General features: G+C 37.5%; 1 protein-coding gene across 5 annotated transcripts; it reads left to right on the forward strand.

The window, feature by feature from the left end:
- The first annotated feature begins 628 nt into the window (after positions 1–628).
- Positions 629–15,064, forward strand: LOC112502146 (transcriptional corepressor SEUSS-like). 5 transcript variants are annotated; one of them, XR_003067634.1, is made up of 11 exons: positions 629–833; positions 1,366–2,730; positions 2,813–2,932; positions 3,183–3,231; positions 4,219–4,433; positions 4,512–4,580; positions 5,037–5,134; positions 6,067–6,160; positions 8,730–8,799; positions 12,672–13,329; positions 14,370–14,389. XR_003067634.1 is itself a non-coding variant. In XM_025105978.1 (11 exons), the coding sequence occupies exons 2-11, from the start codon at positions 1,606–1,608 to the stop codon at positions 14,966–14,968; spliced, it is 2,352 nt and encodes a 783-aa protein (XP_024961746.1). In that variant the 5' UTR covers positions 629–833; positions 1,366–1,605; the 3' UTR covers positions 14,969–15,064. The 5 variants fall into 5 exon arrangements, 4 of the variants coding, with proteins under 4 accessions (XP_024961746.1, XP_024961743.1, XP_024961747.1 ...); XM_025105978.1 differs by lacking the exon at positions 12,672–13,329 and adding an exon at positions 14,680–15,064 and having other exon boundaries at positions 14,370–14,592; XM_025105975.1 differs by lacking the exon at positions 12,672–13,329 and having other exon boundaries at positions 14,370–15,064.
- Positions 15,065–15,340: the final 276 nt, after the last annotated feature.

Here is a 15,340-nt window from a genome sequence, read left to right on the forward strand (position 1 = left end):
TGAAAAAAAACGAGTTTTAGTTATTTTTCTATAATCATTTTGCAAGTTGGTTCCCCAAAATAGGAATCAGGTGCAAGTTAGTTCCCCAAAATGACAATTTTGAAAGTTGGTTCTCCAAAATAGGAATCAGGTGAAAGTTGGTTCCTTAAAATAGAAATCAGGTGAAAGTTGGTTCCCAAAATGACGATTTTGAAAGTTTGTTTCTCAAAATAAGAATCATGAGTGAAATTTGGTTCCATTTTGATACAATTTTCCATATATATATATATATATATATATATATATTTGGCGGCCAGTTTGGTCCAAACCGTCCAAAAAAGTTTCCAGGCTGCAGATCGAACCAAACCGTCCGGTTTTGCTATTTTCCAAACCAAAGCAAACTGTCAGACCGCCAGACCACTCAAACCCAAAAAACGGTTTGATTTGACTTTGTTCGGCCGATTTAAATAATTTAACGGTTTTTTTAACACCCCTTAGAATTTCCAATAAAAAAAAAATGGATTCGACCAAGCAGAAGAAAAAAAGGAAAAAGAAATTGGAAAATTCAATCGGATCCAATCCTACTTTGACGTCCGGTGGGAGAACACTAAAGTTACAGCACATAAACACGAATCTCCCTCTACTTTCTCTCTCTAAACTTACAGCGAAGAACGGGAACCTCCCCCATGTTTCTTTCTCTAAGATTGAACAACGCTCCATACTGCAAAAGGTTAAATACTAGCTAATAAATCTTAATAATACTCGTATGTGTATGCAAGTTCAAGGGAAAAAAGTGACTGTAAAGAAGAGTATCTTGAAGAACAGTCCCCGTCGCTATTGAATTCGTTATTCTGGTGCGTTTTCTGATTTTATTACTATTTTTTTTATGTAACTTGCATATTCTTTTAGAAAATTTGAACAATTTTTGGTTGTTAACCCTAGTTAGTCACACTCATTTTTAACTGGGAATCAACAATTTATTCCCCTTGAATGTCTGATCGAGTATCTTTCTTGTTGCATTTGATTTGTATAGTTTTTATTACCATCATTTACTATAATTCTGTCATTCTTTCTGTTTATCTGTTAGATTTACGATATTAAATGGTAGGTTAATACAGATAGTTTAGTCTTCCTTTCATCTTTGAGATTGCGTACCGTTATTTAAGGTTTCACGATTTGTAATGTTTGTTTATCAAATTGTTGGTGATTTGGTCCTGTTGGGAGGATATTGAAAGAGCGAGAAGGTGTCTTGTGTAGCCATTAGTGTGACACTCTCGAATGCTTTCTCGCTTTTGTAGACGAGTGTTTAGTTTCATTCGCTTGTTTATATGGATTTATTAAATATTTTATGTGAATTTGATTAACAAAAATGACAAACTTTTGCAGACACTAGTGAGCACTGGCTGGATATTGGTATTTTCCTACTGCTAAGACGACACTAGTATGTTCAAGTGGGAAGCTAGATTTAAGGTTTTTGAATTACTTTGATGATCTCAATTTTTTGGAGACAGTTGATACTTATAAGCTCCAATGTCAAGTTATCCATCTCTTTTGGGGCACGGTAAGGGCTCTCGGATTCTTTGCTGGACTGAGTGATACAGTCAATGTTGTCAGTTATTTCAGTATATGTGGGCTGATGCATTGTTGATTGTACTTCAAACTAAGCAAGTGATTGGCAATTTGTTCTTTCCGAGGATGGTACACCCAGGGCCACCAACTCCACTTGGTGGTGCACACACTGTTCCATCTTCATTGTTGCGGTCAAATTCGGGTTTATTGGGTGGCCAAGGGGGTCCCATGTCTCCTCAGCCTGGCTTCCCATCTCTTCTCTCATCACGTACTCAATTTAACAGCAGTAACATGCTTGGAAATGTGTCAAATGTCTCTTCTCTCCTCCATCAGTCTTATACTAATGGTGGGCCAAGTTCAGGGATCTCTGGCCTCGGGAGTTCCCAAAGGGATATAATTGATGCTGGGGACGAGTCTGATCCTTTGTCTGTCATAAGAAATGGGATGGGTTGTAACGCCCCTTCCTCGTCGTTTAGTTCATCAAATATAGTACATCCAAATGCATCAGGTCAACTGTCTGGACAACAATTTCCGACTTCATCAGGCAACCAAATCTTGTCAGACCAGCAATCAGCCCAACAACTTGAATCTGAAAACATCCAACAGAGTCAAAACTCCCTTCAACATGTCTCCGTCTCTCACAATGACCGCCATCATCATCATCATCATCAGCAGTATCAAAATATTCGAGGTGGATTAGGTGGTGTTGGGCAAGTTAAGTTAGAGCAACAGATGACAACCTATCAGCATGGACAAACTCCTCAACAGTTCCAAGCTTTGAGAAATCTTGGGCCGGTAAAAATGGAACTACAGCATAGTCAGTCCATGGCTAACTTACCACCTGTAAAATTGGAACCCCAACACTCCGACCAGTCATTATTTCTGCACCAGCAACAGCAGCTGCATCAGCACCGACAGCAGCAGCAATTCCTTAATGTGTCCAGACAATCCTCTCAGGCAGCGTCTGCTGCACAAATTAATCTTTTGCATCAACAGAGATTATTACAACTCCATCATCAACAACAACTATGGAAAAATATTCCTCAACAAAGGTCTTCAATGCAACCACAGTTTCAACAGCAGAATTTGGCATTAAGATCTCCAGCAAAACCTGTGTATGAACCAGGAATGTGTGCAAGACGGCTAACACATTATATGTATCAGCAACAACATAGGCCTGAAGTAAGAGTTCCACAATCTGTATTGGTAGAGTAAGATAATTTTGGATTGTGGAAAGCGGTTTTTATGCCTCATTTTCTTGTAGGACAACAGTATTGAGTTTTGGAGAAAATTTGTGGCTGAATACTTTGCTTCTAATGCCAAGAAGAAATGGTGTGTTTCTTTGTATGGAAGTGGACGCCATACTACCGGGGTTTTCCCTCAGGTCAGTTTTTGGAGATAATTTGAAGTTATTTATGGTTATCAACCAATAAACTTCATCTTAATTACTTCAGCTAATTTTGAGCTCTCATATTATCTATGTGATTACCAGTTCAATATATCAACTAGAGCAGATAATAACTTCCATCAAATATTAGTTCCGAAAATAAGGTTTATAACATAATGGTTTCATGCTCTTATCAATGGCCAAACATCAATACCAGTAAGTGCAATATCTGTTTGTGCTTATGCAGGACGTATGGCACTGTGAAATATGCAATAAGAAGCCAGGCCGTGGATTTGGCAAGTCTTCTACTGTTTTGCTTACTTGTACATTTAAATCTTTTATTATTCCTTGTATTCCATACAAATCGTATTCTCTTTTTTAAACCATGGAATTATTGAATTTTATATGGAGTTACAATTCTTTGTAATTTGTAAAAACGTTTTGGAGCTCTCACTTCATCCTTAGCTCGGTTTTTTTGGACACTTATTTTACAGATGCAAAATGTTACTATTATTAGTTGTATTTATAAACTTCATACCTTTTTCCTTTTGTTGAAATTCATGGATGCAAAGGATCTCTTATTGCTGTCTTATTGCATGTCTAACCCGTCATTAGTTGAAAGTGAACCTTTTTAATTAAGTGAATATCTGCTTAAAAGATTGTTGATCTTCTTTATCAAGAAAAATATCCTGAAAATTAGAAAAGGGAAACCTTCCGTCATAAAACCAGATCCTATTTCTTAATCTTTTCCCTTTCCTCGGATACTAGTATTTAACTTAGTACTCCTTCTGTCCACAATAAATGTCCACAATGAAATTGGCACACATGTGTAATTATTACACTTTTTAATCAACTAAATGACAATCTTTCCCTTAATTATGGAGAAGAAATTTTCTCCATATCATAATTAATGGTATAATGGGAAAGTAGACACTTATTTTGGAACAAACTAAAATAGAGATGCGCACACTTATTTTGGGATGGAGGGAGTAACATATAGAAGAAGGAACAGTGATCAATTATTTATTCCAGTTAGCTTTAATCTGGGTTGACCCTGATAGATCATTAAGTTCTATTTTGAAACTGAAAAGAGTATATTTTTATCAGGATGCCAAATTGTAATTCCTGTTTATCATATTTTTATCAAAGCTCTGTACTAGACCGGTTCTATCACAACCATCTGAGGCTAACTGACTCCATCTTCCTAGATAGGTTTGCCTGTTACCTATAAAATGATTTTCTGCTTGTCTTGCAGTCTCTAACATATGCAGATGTACTTTCAGAGGCCAATGTTGAAGTCCTGCCTAGGCTTTTCAAAATAAAGTACGAAAGTGGTACTTTGGAGGAGCTCCTTTATGTTGATATGCCCCGAGAGTATCAAAATTCGTCTGGGCAAATTGTCTTGGACTATGCAAAAGCCATACAGGAGAGCGTTTTTGAGCAACTGCGTGTCGTCCGTGATGGTCAACTAAGAATAATCTTTTCTCCTGATTTGAAGGTTACACATTGAATCTTGTTGTAAAGAGATTGATTCTGATTGAGCTATATACTTATGGACTCTTTCTATAACATGCAGATATGCTCTTGGGAATTCTGTGCTCGGCACCATGAGGAGCTTATTCCTAGGAGATTGCTGATACCACAGGTTATTAATGCAACAGCCATATCCTTCACTGCAGAACATTTGGGTCTGAGAAAGTACCATATGTCGTCTAATATTCATCAATCTATGGCTAACTATGTTCTTCTGTGATGGTACAATTATTAATCATTGTTGATGAACCAAAATTCAGGTCTTATCTACTTTTACGTTCTCTTTCATGTGACTCATTTCTTATCTGTCAACTTTTCTGTCCTCAGGATTTTGGTACTTCTTTCTGTCTTTTAATTTGAATAATGAATAGGCTAAAAAATGTATCAATGAATTAGAGAAGTGCTTTCCTTCAATGATTTTGGTAGTTCTCTTTGACATTATCCTTTACTTTTAATGAATAGTACAGTTTGTTTGTTGGGGATCAAAGCATTCACAGTTCAATACATGACAACTGAAAACATTATAATCATCATAGTCAAACTGAGCTGTTGATTTTTTCTTTTGCAGGTTAGCCAGCTTGGTAATGCAGCTCAGAAGTACCAGGCTTCTACTCATAATGCTTCCTCAAATTTATCTGTACCAGAATTGCAGAGCAATTGCAATATGTAGGTTTCAGACTTGTTGTCCTTTTCTTATTTAAATGTTGCCTAATTGCTCGTCTTATGTTCCATCTTATGTCCTCAAACGTTTGGTATTCATCAGTGACATTATCAAACAATTATACATGCTTATACGATCTGTCAGTACTGTATGCTGTACAGAGTAGAGTAGGGCTTTTTGTTTCTGTGTGGCAAACTACCTAGTCTAGTTGGTTGGATGAGATGATTGCATTTAACTTAACTGCATAATTTCATGCCATCTATTGAGATGTTTTGAGGTTCTTCTGTAATCAGCTTCTAATTTGTCCCATCGCCTCTAGTTGGATTATGAGATAAACAAAGTAATATTTTAGCAAATGCTGATAATTAATATTATATTAGCATGAACACATCAAATACTTACTTCAAAGAAATAAATGTGACTATGCTCTTTTACACACATTTTTACCCTAATTGACACCCATTTCATTTATCCTTAATATTTTCCTATAACCTCAATTCAGTTATTAAATCCTTAGTTGTCTAGCTTACTTTGACGCTGATGAAATTGAATAGGCCTTCTAAAAAAGCAAAACAAAAGAAGACAAGGAACAAAAATTTCATGAAAACATGAAAGGCTGTATTGTTTTTTTTTGAGTTAATTAGGACTACACATAAGAAGGAATGGAAATCTATGAAGATGACTCAGTTAAACACATAAGCACCAAATAATTTCCTTCACTTAATGAATTCTTGTCAAAAGTCAGGTGGTGGTGTTGACACATAAAAAGGGAAAAAGAACTTGGCCATAAGGCTTCCGACCAGTAAACGGCACAAGAAGTAAATAAAATCTCAACCTCATGAATCTGTAAATTGGTCATTTTAGCGCTGTTGTTACAAAAATAATAACATTTTGCACATTGTATGAGAAGATCTAAAAGGGTTAGTTTATGTGTTAGGTTTGTTGCTTCAGCTCGTCAGTTGGCTAAAGCATTGGAAGTTCCATTAGTTAATGATTTGGGATATACGAAGAGATATGTGCGGTGTCTTCAGGTAATTTGCTTATTTAAGGACAAAGTTGTTATAATTGTTCACTCACACACACCATGATCTATTCTGATTAGCATGTATTGGTTGTGGTCGCTTTTCATATCATTCTATATTGTCATAACTGCACAGCATATTGTTAGTACCAATAGATATTCTAATCTGCTATAATATGGTAATCATGTTTAGGGCAGAGAGACTTAAAGGGGGAGGCCATAATGACAGAATCATGTAATATGTCCATTGTGGGATTTGGCTGTGCACTCAACCATACTAAAACGTAGATATGCACTGCCAGTGGGTGAACTAGTTTATCATTATGATTTGTCTTATAAAGAAGACATTGCCTAGGTACCATAGTGACTTATTTGGTTGAACAATCTAAATCAAAAAACCCTGTAAAATAGTGGGGAGATGGGAAGGGATGACCTAACTAACCTTATGTAGATAAGAAGTAGAAGCAGAGGAGAATATTCTTGTAACTAGCCAACAAAGGGAATAAGGACCTATTTGTTGGTAGCTTAACGAGCTTAATGGGACTCACAACTTATTTGGTCAGCTATACATGACTGTTTGGTAGTGGCTTGATGATGTAGAAAGCGGCTTATTCAGTAAGATTCTATGGAGGGGCTTTATGCAGTATGCCAGTTTTTTTGAAACCTGACCCTCCCCATTGAAAAACACTCTCCTTCAGTCTATGAAAAAACCCTCCAAATCAAAACCTTCCCAATCTCTACAGACAGATTAATCCACAGATTGATCAATCCATAGGCAGCTTTATCAATACATGACTTAATGGAAAACCAACCAAACATCACCTAAGAGAAAAAAACTCAAATCAAAAGGAAAGATATGCATGGTTATATAGGTATAGCTTCTTGAATCGACACTTTACCTCAACCACTGTTAGTCTATTACTCATTGGCATTCGTATATGATTACCTGTATTTGCTGGCTATGCAATACAATACTAAGTTAAAAGGGAACTTAAATCCAACATAAAGTGTTCCTAGGGCAACATTTTTGTTCAGGTAAATTTAAAAGTAGTGTTACTTTTGATATTTCATACTGTTACTTTTAATTCTTTAGGTTTTGTAAGCCATATGCCTGGGTGGTTATCCCCTGTTTGTTTGGAAAAAGGGAGCTTTATACTGTTAAGATAAGCATAGTGGATGAAATATCATGACCTTGAGGCTTAAAATAAATATGCTTGGATGGAATCATATATAATCTACTGTCTACAAAGATGAGACCAAAAGAAACTCTCAAGGATACAAGTAAGCTGATAAATATGTGGCGTTTAGTATAACCAGTGTCTGAGTATAGTCAAAATCATAAAAACAAGGATGAATGAGAATGCGAGAAATGAGCAAAATATGAACAAAGCAGAGAGAAACAAAAAGTATGATTAAGAGGACAAGAATTTGAATTATGATATAAGAAAATCACAGAGAAGCTACTTACTAAAATTAAGACGGAAACTGAAGGATGCTTAATCCAGAAGGAGCATTTATTCTCTTTGGAAAGAACTTCAGAATTGAAAACCACAACTTGTTTCTGCGTGTGTGTAATCTGAAGGAAGTATGCCTATAGTCACGTATTAGAGAGATGCTTTTTTTGGAAAGAGGGCGGCACCTCTGGCAAACTTATAACCGGAAACCTAAATGGCATGGGACTCCCACCCAAAGCAAGTCATGTAACAAATGGGACATTCCCCGAAGTTATGATGAGAGCAATAAAGCAACAAAAGAAGCACAAGTTGTTGGAACAGGCTTCATACCACATAATTAAGATCCAAAATACGTAAAACTGAGGAGACATGAAGCATAAAAAAGAAAATACTAAACCAAAATACTTCAATCTGCACCCACTGGTCCTTACCACCAACCTGCATGGTAGTCCATGTCATCCCATGCAAAAGCACACTGAATGTCTTGACACTCCACACTATATCCGCACCACATCTCCTGTTGCACACCATGCTACTGGCCTCGATCAACATGGCTCATTGTAATCCTCCACTTCTCCCGGCGGCACGACTCGTATTACCATTCATCCCTCGTCCAACCCGACCCTTCGGCAGAAGGTTTTGCTTCCACCGCATCACCTTTCGGACTTCCTTGAGGTGCTCCTCCATGGTTCGATATTGGTTTCCAAACAGCCTTCGATTCCACTCTTGTCAAATATGTTGTATTTACAAAACCTCTATCCTCTAGTTTAAACCCTCGCCTCTCATTTCCTTCTACTGAAAGCGATTGCATCCTTCTTCTTATCATAGCATAGTATGGTACAGTAAGGTAATAGCAGGCTCATAACCTGAACCCCCTTGAGGATTGGATTGACTTGGTTATTGCACCCTCTTAGCCCTCAGCGAGGGCCTTTGCTTGACCCTCAACCGACTAGCTGTGTAATGGTGAAAATGGTTTGGCTAAATTTCCTCTCTGATCCATCTGTTGTAGTATGTAACAGTTTGCATAGCTCTTTTCTGAACAATACCACTGGACATTTTCTTTTTTACGAAGTTGTTATTGATACTTCATTACTTAACATTGTGTGTTTTTGGCTATATCTGCAGATATCCGAAGTGGTTAATAGTATGAAAGATCTGATTGATTATAGCCGAGAAACGAGCATTGGACCTATGGGTAAGCTTAATAACATCATTTATATTTTTACTATGCAAGTGAATGCTGTAATCAACTGAGGTTATGTTGTAGGGTATAATTTTATTATTTCAGAAACTTGCCAACATGGCTTTGGAAATCTTTTTGAAATGCTTAGTCTAGCAAAATATTGACTTTTGAAATATCTACATTTCAAACAGCTAGTTACCTCGTCTATGTTCCAAATATCCTTACCTGGAGCTAATTCTCTATTACGCAAGTGACAAGAGGTTTTCCGCTTCTTGGGGCATCTTTGATTCAACCTCTTTGTTTCTGCTTTGATGTCACCCATTTTTAATTATTAATTTGAATTTATAGTATGTTCACAGATAGGTGAAAGCAGGATGAGGGACTTTGACAAATGTTGAAATACTAGGTTTTTGAGGATTCACAACAGACACAATAGAATCTCTGGGGATTCCCTCCCAAGATGAAGGGTTTGCACCCAAATTAATGAGGGCATGCTTTATTAGAAACTTATGTCATTTTGTACGTCAATATTAAATCGAACTGCAAATTACATATCATTCATGGATATATGAAATCTAATCTAGAGTCGGGAACAAGTAAGCTGATGAACCGACTACCCTTGGTAATTAAAACTAATAACTCCTCCATTTACGTTTGGGTGTTCTATTTTAGTTTGAATGCCAAACTTGCATTCAACAAAAATATAATTAATATTTTTCTTCCTTCTACAGTTTTAACATTGATCTTTTTAGTATTTATAATGCTTCACTTTCAGCTTTTTATGTAGTTATTTGCTTTCCATGAAAGCTAATATATTTGTATTAAGTTTAGAGTTGAAAGTAGTTTTAATTGACGTTAAAAGTTAAATCAGGACAGGAGTAGTTTCTAAAAGCCTACAAAGACTTGTGGTTCTTGAATCATGATTATTTTACTTGTCTCTCCACTGTGGGTGGTCATCAATATGGTTTATCTTGTTCCACAAAATCATGTTGACTGATAATTTGTACCTAAAGTAATGTGTTAACTGCTTTCTAGGTTGCATTTGGTATAATATTTTTTCAAAGGAACACCAAGGATCAAATGTGCATTTTCATAAATGATAGGGTTGTAAACTGATACATATGATCTCTCTAGGATAAAATTGCCAACCACCAGAGTTGAGAAGCATAGTATATACTATATGCTGGGGCTATTGGATGTTTTAATCTGGTAATAACTGAGAACAAGTAGTAAACCTAAATGGTATTGGATTTATTGAGGATGAGACTTGTGTAGACTATTGGCTCACAAATGTGTAGATATAACTCATATAAGCTATTAAATTGGGAAAAGAAAGGGCAAAGGGGGGTTCGAGGTGAATTTAGAGCAAATCTTTTTATAACACTACTAGAAGGGAAAGGGATCTTAAAAACGATTAAAGTAATATGGCACCAGCATCTACTCTTATGGTCGGGTGGAAATCGAAACATCTGTTACAAGAGTGGTTGATAAGTCGATTTAATAGTATAATGGAACAATTTCAGACACTTTAGTATGATTTTTATGCTAGTAAGATGTGAGTACTCAAATCTATTATCCACCAATTGTAAATCCATATACTGTCTCCAGTTATCCAGATGTAACCTAGAAGTCTTGACAAGATCCCTTCTGTGTTTGCCTGTTTAAACAGAAAGGACAGGTAGGATTTATCCACTCCGTAAGATCTGGACAGGGCTTTCACAAAGTTCATAGTGATTTCCTTGCAAACTTAAAGGGCAAGTAGGATTTATCTAAATTATGTACAAAGTTCATAGTGATTTCCTCCCAAACCATCCAAAAGACATGATAAGCAACTCACATTGTCCCTCATGCACGCGAAAAGCGGTCTCGTTTTGTTCTTCTGCCTTCATTATCAGGTTGTAGCCAATTTGAGGTCCAGCTTGGAAAAAACACACACCCTGAACAATTCATCCAAGAACTCATCAATCACTGCTATCAGAAATTTGTCCGGTACCTTGCATTTAGTGAGAGCACAGTTGTCTGCACAAAACCACCAACTTCCGTCTTTTTAACCAACAAAAGCACTTGAAAATGGGCTGTTAACTTTTCTCGTATGGCCTCTGCCTCCAGCATTTCGCGGAGTAATTTTTCCATCTCCTCTATTTGGTAATGTGGATACCTGTATTGTCGTATGTTGAGAAGACCACACCATTCTTGCACGATAATCTAGTCCTCCTTACCGCTCTTTGGTGGCAGCCGGTCGCATCAGGTACACCCTGATACGCTTATAAACTCCCTCTAGTTCGTCAGGAATGTAGCACTTTGCTTATTCAGTGGTATATATCATCCCAACTCGAAACATAACCCCATTGTTTTTCCTGCTTCCAAGCTCTGTCTAAAGTCTTAACCAACACTAGTAATCTAGTACCATTGTTCCTTATCATCTTTGAACTTCCTAGTCTGCGTTTTCGTTGTAGATTGCTCCTAACATTTCTAACCATTGAATGCTTCGTATCACATGTGGGTTACTCATGTCAATGCAGGAACTCCTTGACAATGTCTACCCCTTGGAAGCTCAGTTTCACCCCCTACACGCTCTTTTCCCTTCACCCCTATACATCCCTTTCACTGTAATGACACTGCCGGTTCCCGTAGTTATTTTTTTAGCTTTCGGTTTCTTTCATGGACAAGCTCATTTGTCACCGAGGAAATAAATCTGTGAGAGACCCTGCTATCAATGTGCACAACAATCTGTTGCACTTGAAAATTGAACATCCTAGCTTCATTGTTTCTGGATTTGGGAATCCAATTACTGGATTTAGGCATACCTCCACTTTCTGTAGCATTTCTCTCATCTCTTTTTCATTCTTATCTTTTTTCAACTCAAATTTCATAGCTGTCATAGTCTCGTACTACCAGCATATTGATCTCTTCCCTTTTGCATTTGTGTCTTGGAGAGTACATGTCGTCACATCTGCAACACAGGCCTTGTGACCTCCCCGTGCGTAATCGGCGGTTGCTTAAGCTTCCATTAAAACCACCTCAATGCATGTCCTTCAAAAGCGATAACCGCAACCTCCATCTGCTCCCCTTTCATCAAAAGGTAAGCGAGAAATACCTCTTTGTGCGTAAAACCTACCCGTTGGGGTCCCTTCCATCAAAAGTTCTTTAGTTTTCACCCCTTAATCGCGGAAATTCTGCTCGCCTTGGATGACTCACCTTATCGGCTCTCCCATGAATTGGCCCTTCGCTGTTTGTCGGAAAGAGTGGAGGGAGGTGTATCAGGTCCCTCAGCAGCTTCCTCCTGGACTTTGGTTAACCATTCTAGCTGCTTCAATACCATTTGCACATCATCTTTCAATGAACCCACCCCGGCCTGGACATCGTTCATGTTCTCTTCCGATTCTTCTCTTGAGGCTACGCTCCTGGTCATCTATGGATCTCACCGCTCTAATACCAATTTGATGAACTCAAGGATCACTTTCGCAAAAATCAGAAGTATGATCGTATTGCACTCTCGGTCGAGAGATTACAGAGTTACCAGCTTTTGAGAGGCGAGAGGCTGGTGCGCTCCCTGGCTTTCACCAAACAGAACTGCAATAAAATTGGATACCCCTTCTCCATTGCTTCTACTTAACCCTTCATCCCTACAGAAAGATAACGTCCCCCTCCGAAAAAAAACAAACACACACACACAGACAGGAAGTTGATAACTTTATTTACCCCTACTTTTTATTTTATGGCTACCTTAATTGATTGCTACTATATAATATTTTCCCAYACTCCCTCTATTTCTTCTTGTTGTGCTGTACATAAGTAAATCCAGTAGCTGGTTTATCATATTACTCTAGGCATGGGGAGAGGTGAATTAAGTGGTGAATTTCATCAGACTTCTTGTGTGACAGACTGACACATGTGCCGCTGAAGTTGAGGGGCAGTTTTTAGAAGACCTGCTATGCTTATGGGCAAGAATGTCTGATGGCAGGAAAAGGTTGGCTGGAACAAGTCGAAGATGATGAAGTGTTTGAGCAAAAATTGAAATAACAAAAGTAGTCAGAAGCAAACCAACAAATTGATAACTTTATTTACCCCTACTTTTTATTTTATGGCTACCTTAATTGATTGCTACTATATAATATTTTCCCATACTCCCTCTATTTCTTCTTGTTGTGCTGTACATAAGTAAATCCAGTAGCTGGTTTATCATATTACTCTAGGCATGGGGAGAGGTGAATTAAGTGGTGAATTTCATCAGACTTCTTGTGTGACAGACTGACACATGTGCCGCTGAAGTTGAGGGGCAGTTTTTAGAAGACCTGCTATGCTTATGGGCAAGAATGTCTGATGGCAGGAAAAGGTTGGCTGGAACAAGTCGAAGATGATGAAGTGTTTGAGCAAAAATTGAAATAACAAAAGTAGTCAGAAGCAAACCAACAAATTGGTATAAGACCGCAGTTTTAGGATATTATGGAACTTTCTCCTCATTTCTTGAAAACTCTTGAAGAATTGGTTCACTTCATTGCAACTTATTTCCAGTCTCATTTTTAGCTTGTCTCATCTCAGGTAGCATTTTGTTGTCACTGTTATGGTGTTGATTTTGAGTCTATTCTTAATCTTGTGAAAAGGATGAGCTATTGAAGAAATTGATGTCAACACATTTTTAACCTAAGCCTCCTGGGAAAGGCACTGCTGGTACCAGATTTACATGTATTTGTTGGTTTTTTCTTCTTGTGGCCAAGGTCAATGCAACTGCCTATACATCTAAATGTTGTCGGCCTGTCATGTTCCCCCGTAAATAAATATGATTTCTCTCACTTTTATGTAGTCAAAGAACCTTTACTTCTGAAGCCACTGAGTTCCAGTAAATAAATGAAGGGTTCAGAGTTGGGAGTAGGCCTAAGTTGTTGCATTTTAACAAAAGAAAGTATGGCGATTAGCCTTCAATTCTATGTAATTATAATGGATAGCTCTTAAAGATGAACAGTTTTTCGACATGCTCATTGACTCCAAAATGTTTTTCCAATATTTTATGTTTTTACCCTTGCAGTTGCATGCATTATTATTTAGATAGCTTATTAGATATGTTCATTTTTAAATCTGCCCTTCGGAACGCTAGGGTAGTGATAATGAAATACCAGGAGGGTTATTTATATGGGAGTGTATTCTGCTTGTTTCACGTCAAAAGCACGGCCTTCTTGTATGAACGATTACTTACTCCCGCCCACAGTAAATCTCCACAACGGAAAAGGCATACAGTTCTAGAAGATGTGTAATTATTATACTTCTTAATTAACGAAATGACAATTTTACCCTTGATAATATGAAATTCTCCATCTCATAATTAAGGGTGGAATTGGAAAGTACACACTTTTGAAAGTGGACAATTATTTTTGGACAAACTGAAATAGAAATGTGGACACTTATTTCAGGATGAAGTTTATGTTGGTTTAAATTTATTTGAATATTTATGCAATATGCCAATATGTTTGGTTGTAGTTATTTGTTTTGAGGGAAATCTGAATTCTAGCATATCTGCTTGTTGATCAGGTGCTGATATTAAATATGTCTCATTTTGTTGAATCTCTGTTTGTCCTGATTGATAGAGAGCTTAGCAAAATTTCCCCGGAGGACGTCTGGGTTTCATAGTCAACAGCAGCAGACAGCATCTCATAAAACATCTAACAACGAAACGTCTGGGCAGGCGACTGCTGTAAATAACTCTAGCACAGGACTTTCGAATGGAACCATTGCTGGGATGCTGTTACACCAAAATTCCATGAGCTCAAGACATCAACATCCACTTACTACTACTGCAGCAAATAGTCTGTATGGCATTCAAGTTTCTTCACCACCTCAACCTCAATCCAACATGTCATCATCCGCCCCTCAAAATAATATTTCCATGATTTCTAGTGATACAGAGCCACCAAGCGATTCCCAGAGCTCGGTTCAAAAAATACTACACGAGATGATGATGATGTCTTCGTCCCAACTTGGAGGTTCAATGGCAAGTGATGTGAAAACAAGCAATAATAATAAGAATTCGGGTGTTATGGTGGTGAATGGGGGGATACGAATAGGTCATAGTTCTTTGCAGCAGCAGCAGCAGCAGCAGCAACAGCAACAGCAACAGCAACAGCAGGATGTCATGAATGGGTTCAATAGTCTTCTTCCGTTTGATTGGAAAGCTGCTTCACCATAGACGACAACCACGATGACTAGAGGTAATATTGTTTGCAAAGGGTTTCAAAGTGAAGCTGGATTTGCATATATGATGATGATGATATACATAGAGGAGACGATGATGATGGTGATGGTGGGGGGGGGGGGGGGGGAACTAACGTATAGAATGATGTTTTCCTACTCAACTTCTTGATTTTGTTTTTGGTCTAGTGTCTTGGTCTTCATCTGTACAAGTGAGTGTATGTCTATGTATATCATGTGGAATATATCTGGACCCATATGTAGAATTTTAGTCAATATAACTTGAAATTGAATCTCCATTTTGGACTTAAATGAATCACACTTGGAAGAAAAAAAGAAAAGAAAAATATACTGTCATTATTATTGCACA

The sequence above is a fragment of the Cynara cardunculus genome, unplaced genomic scaffold (assembly GCF_001531365.2).
Source record: "Cynara cardunculus var. scolymus isolate 2C unplaced genomic scaffold, CcrdV1 Un_Scaffold_974, whole genome shotgun sequence".
NCBI lineage: Eukaryota > Viridiplantae > Streptophyta > Magnoliopsida > Asterales > Asteraceae > Cynara > Cynara cardunculus.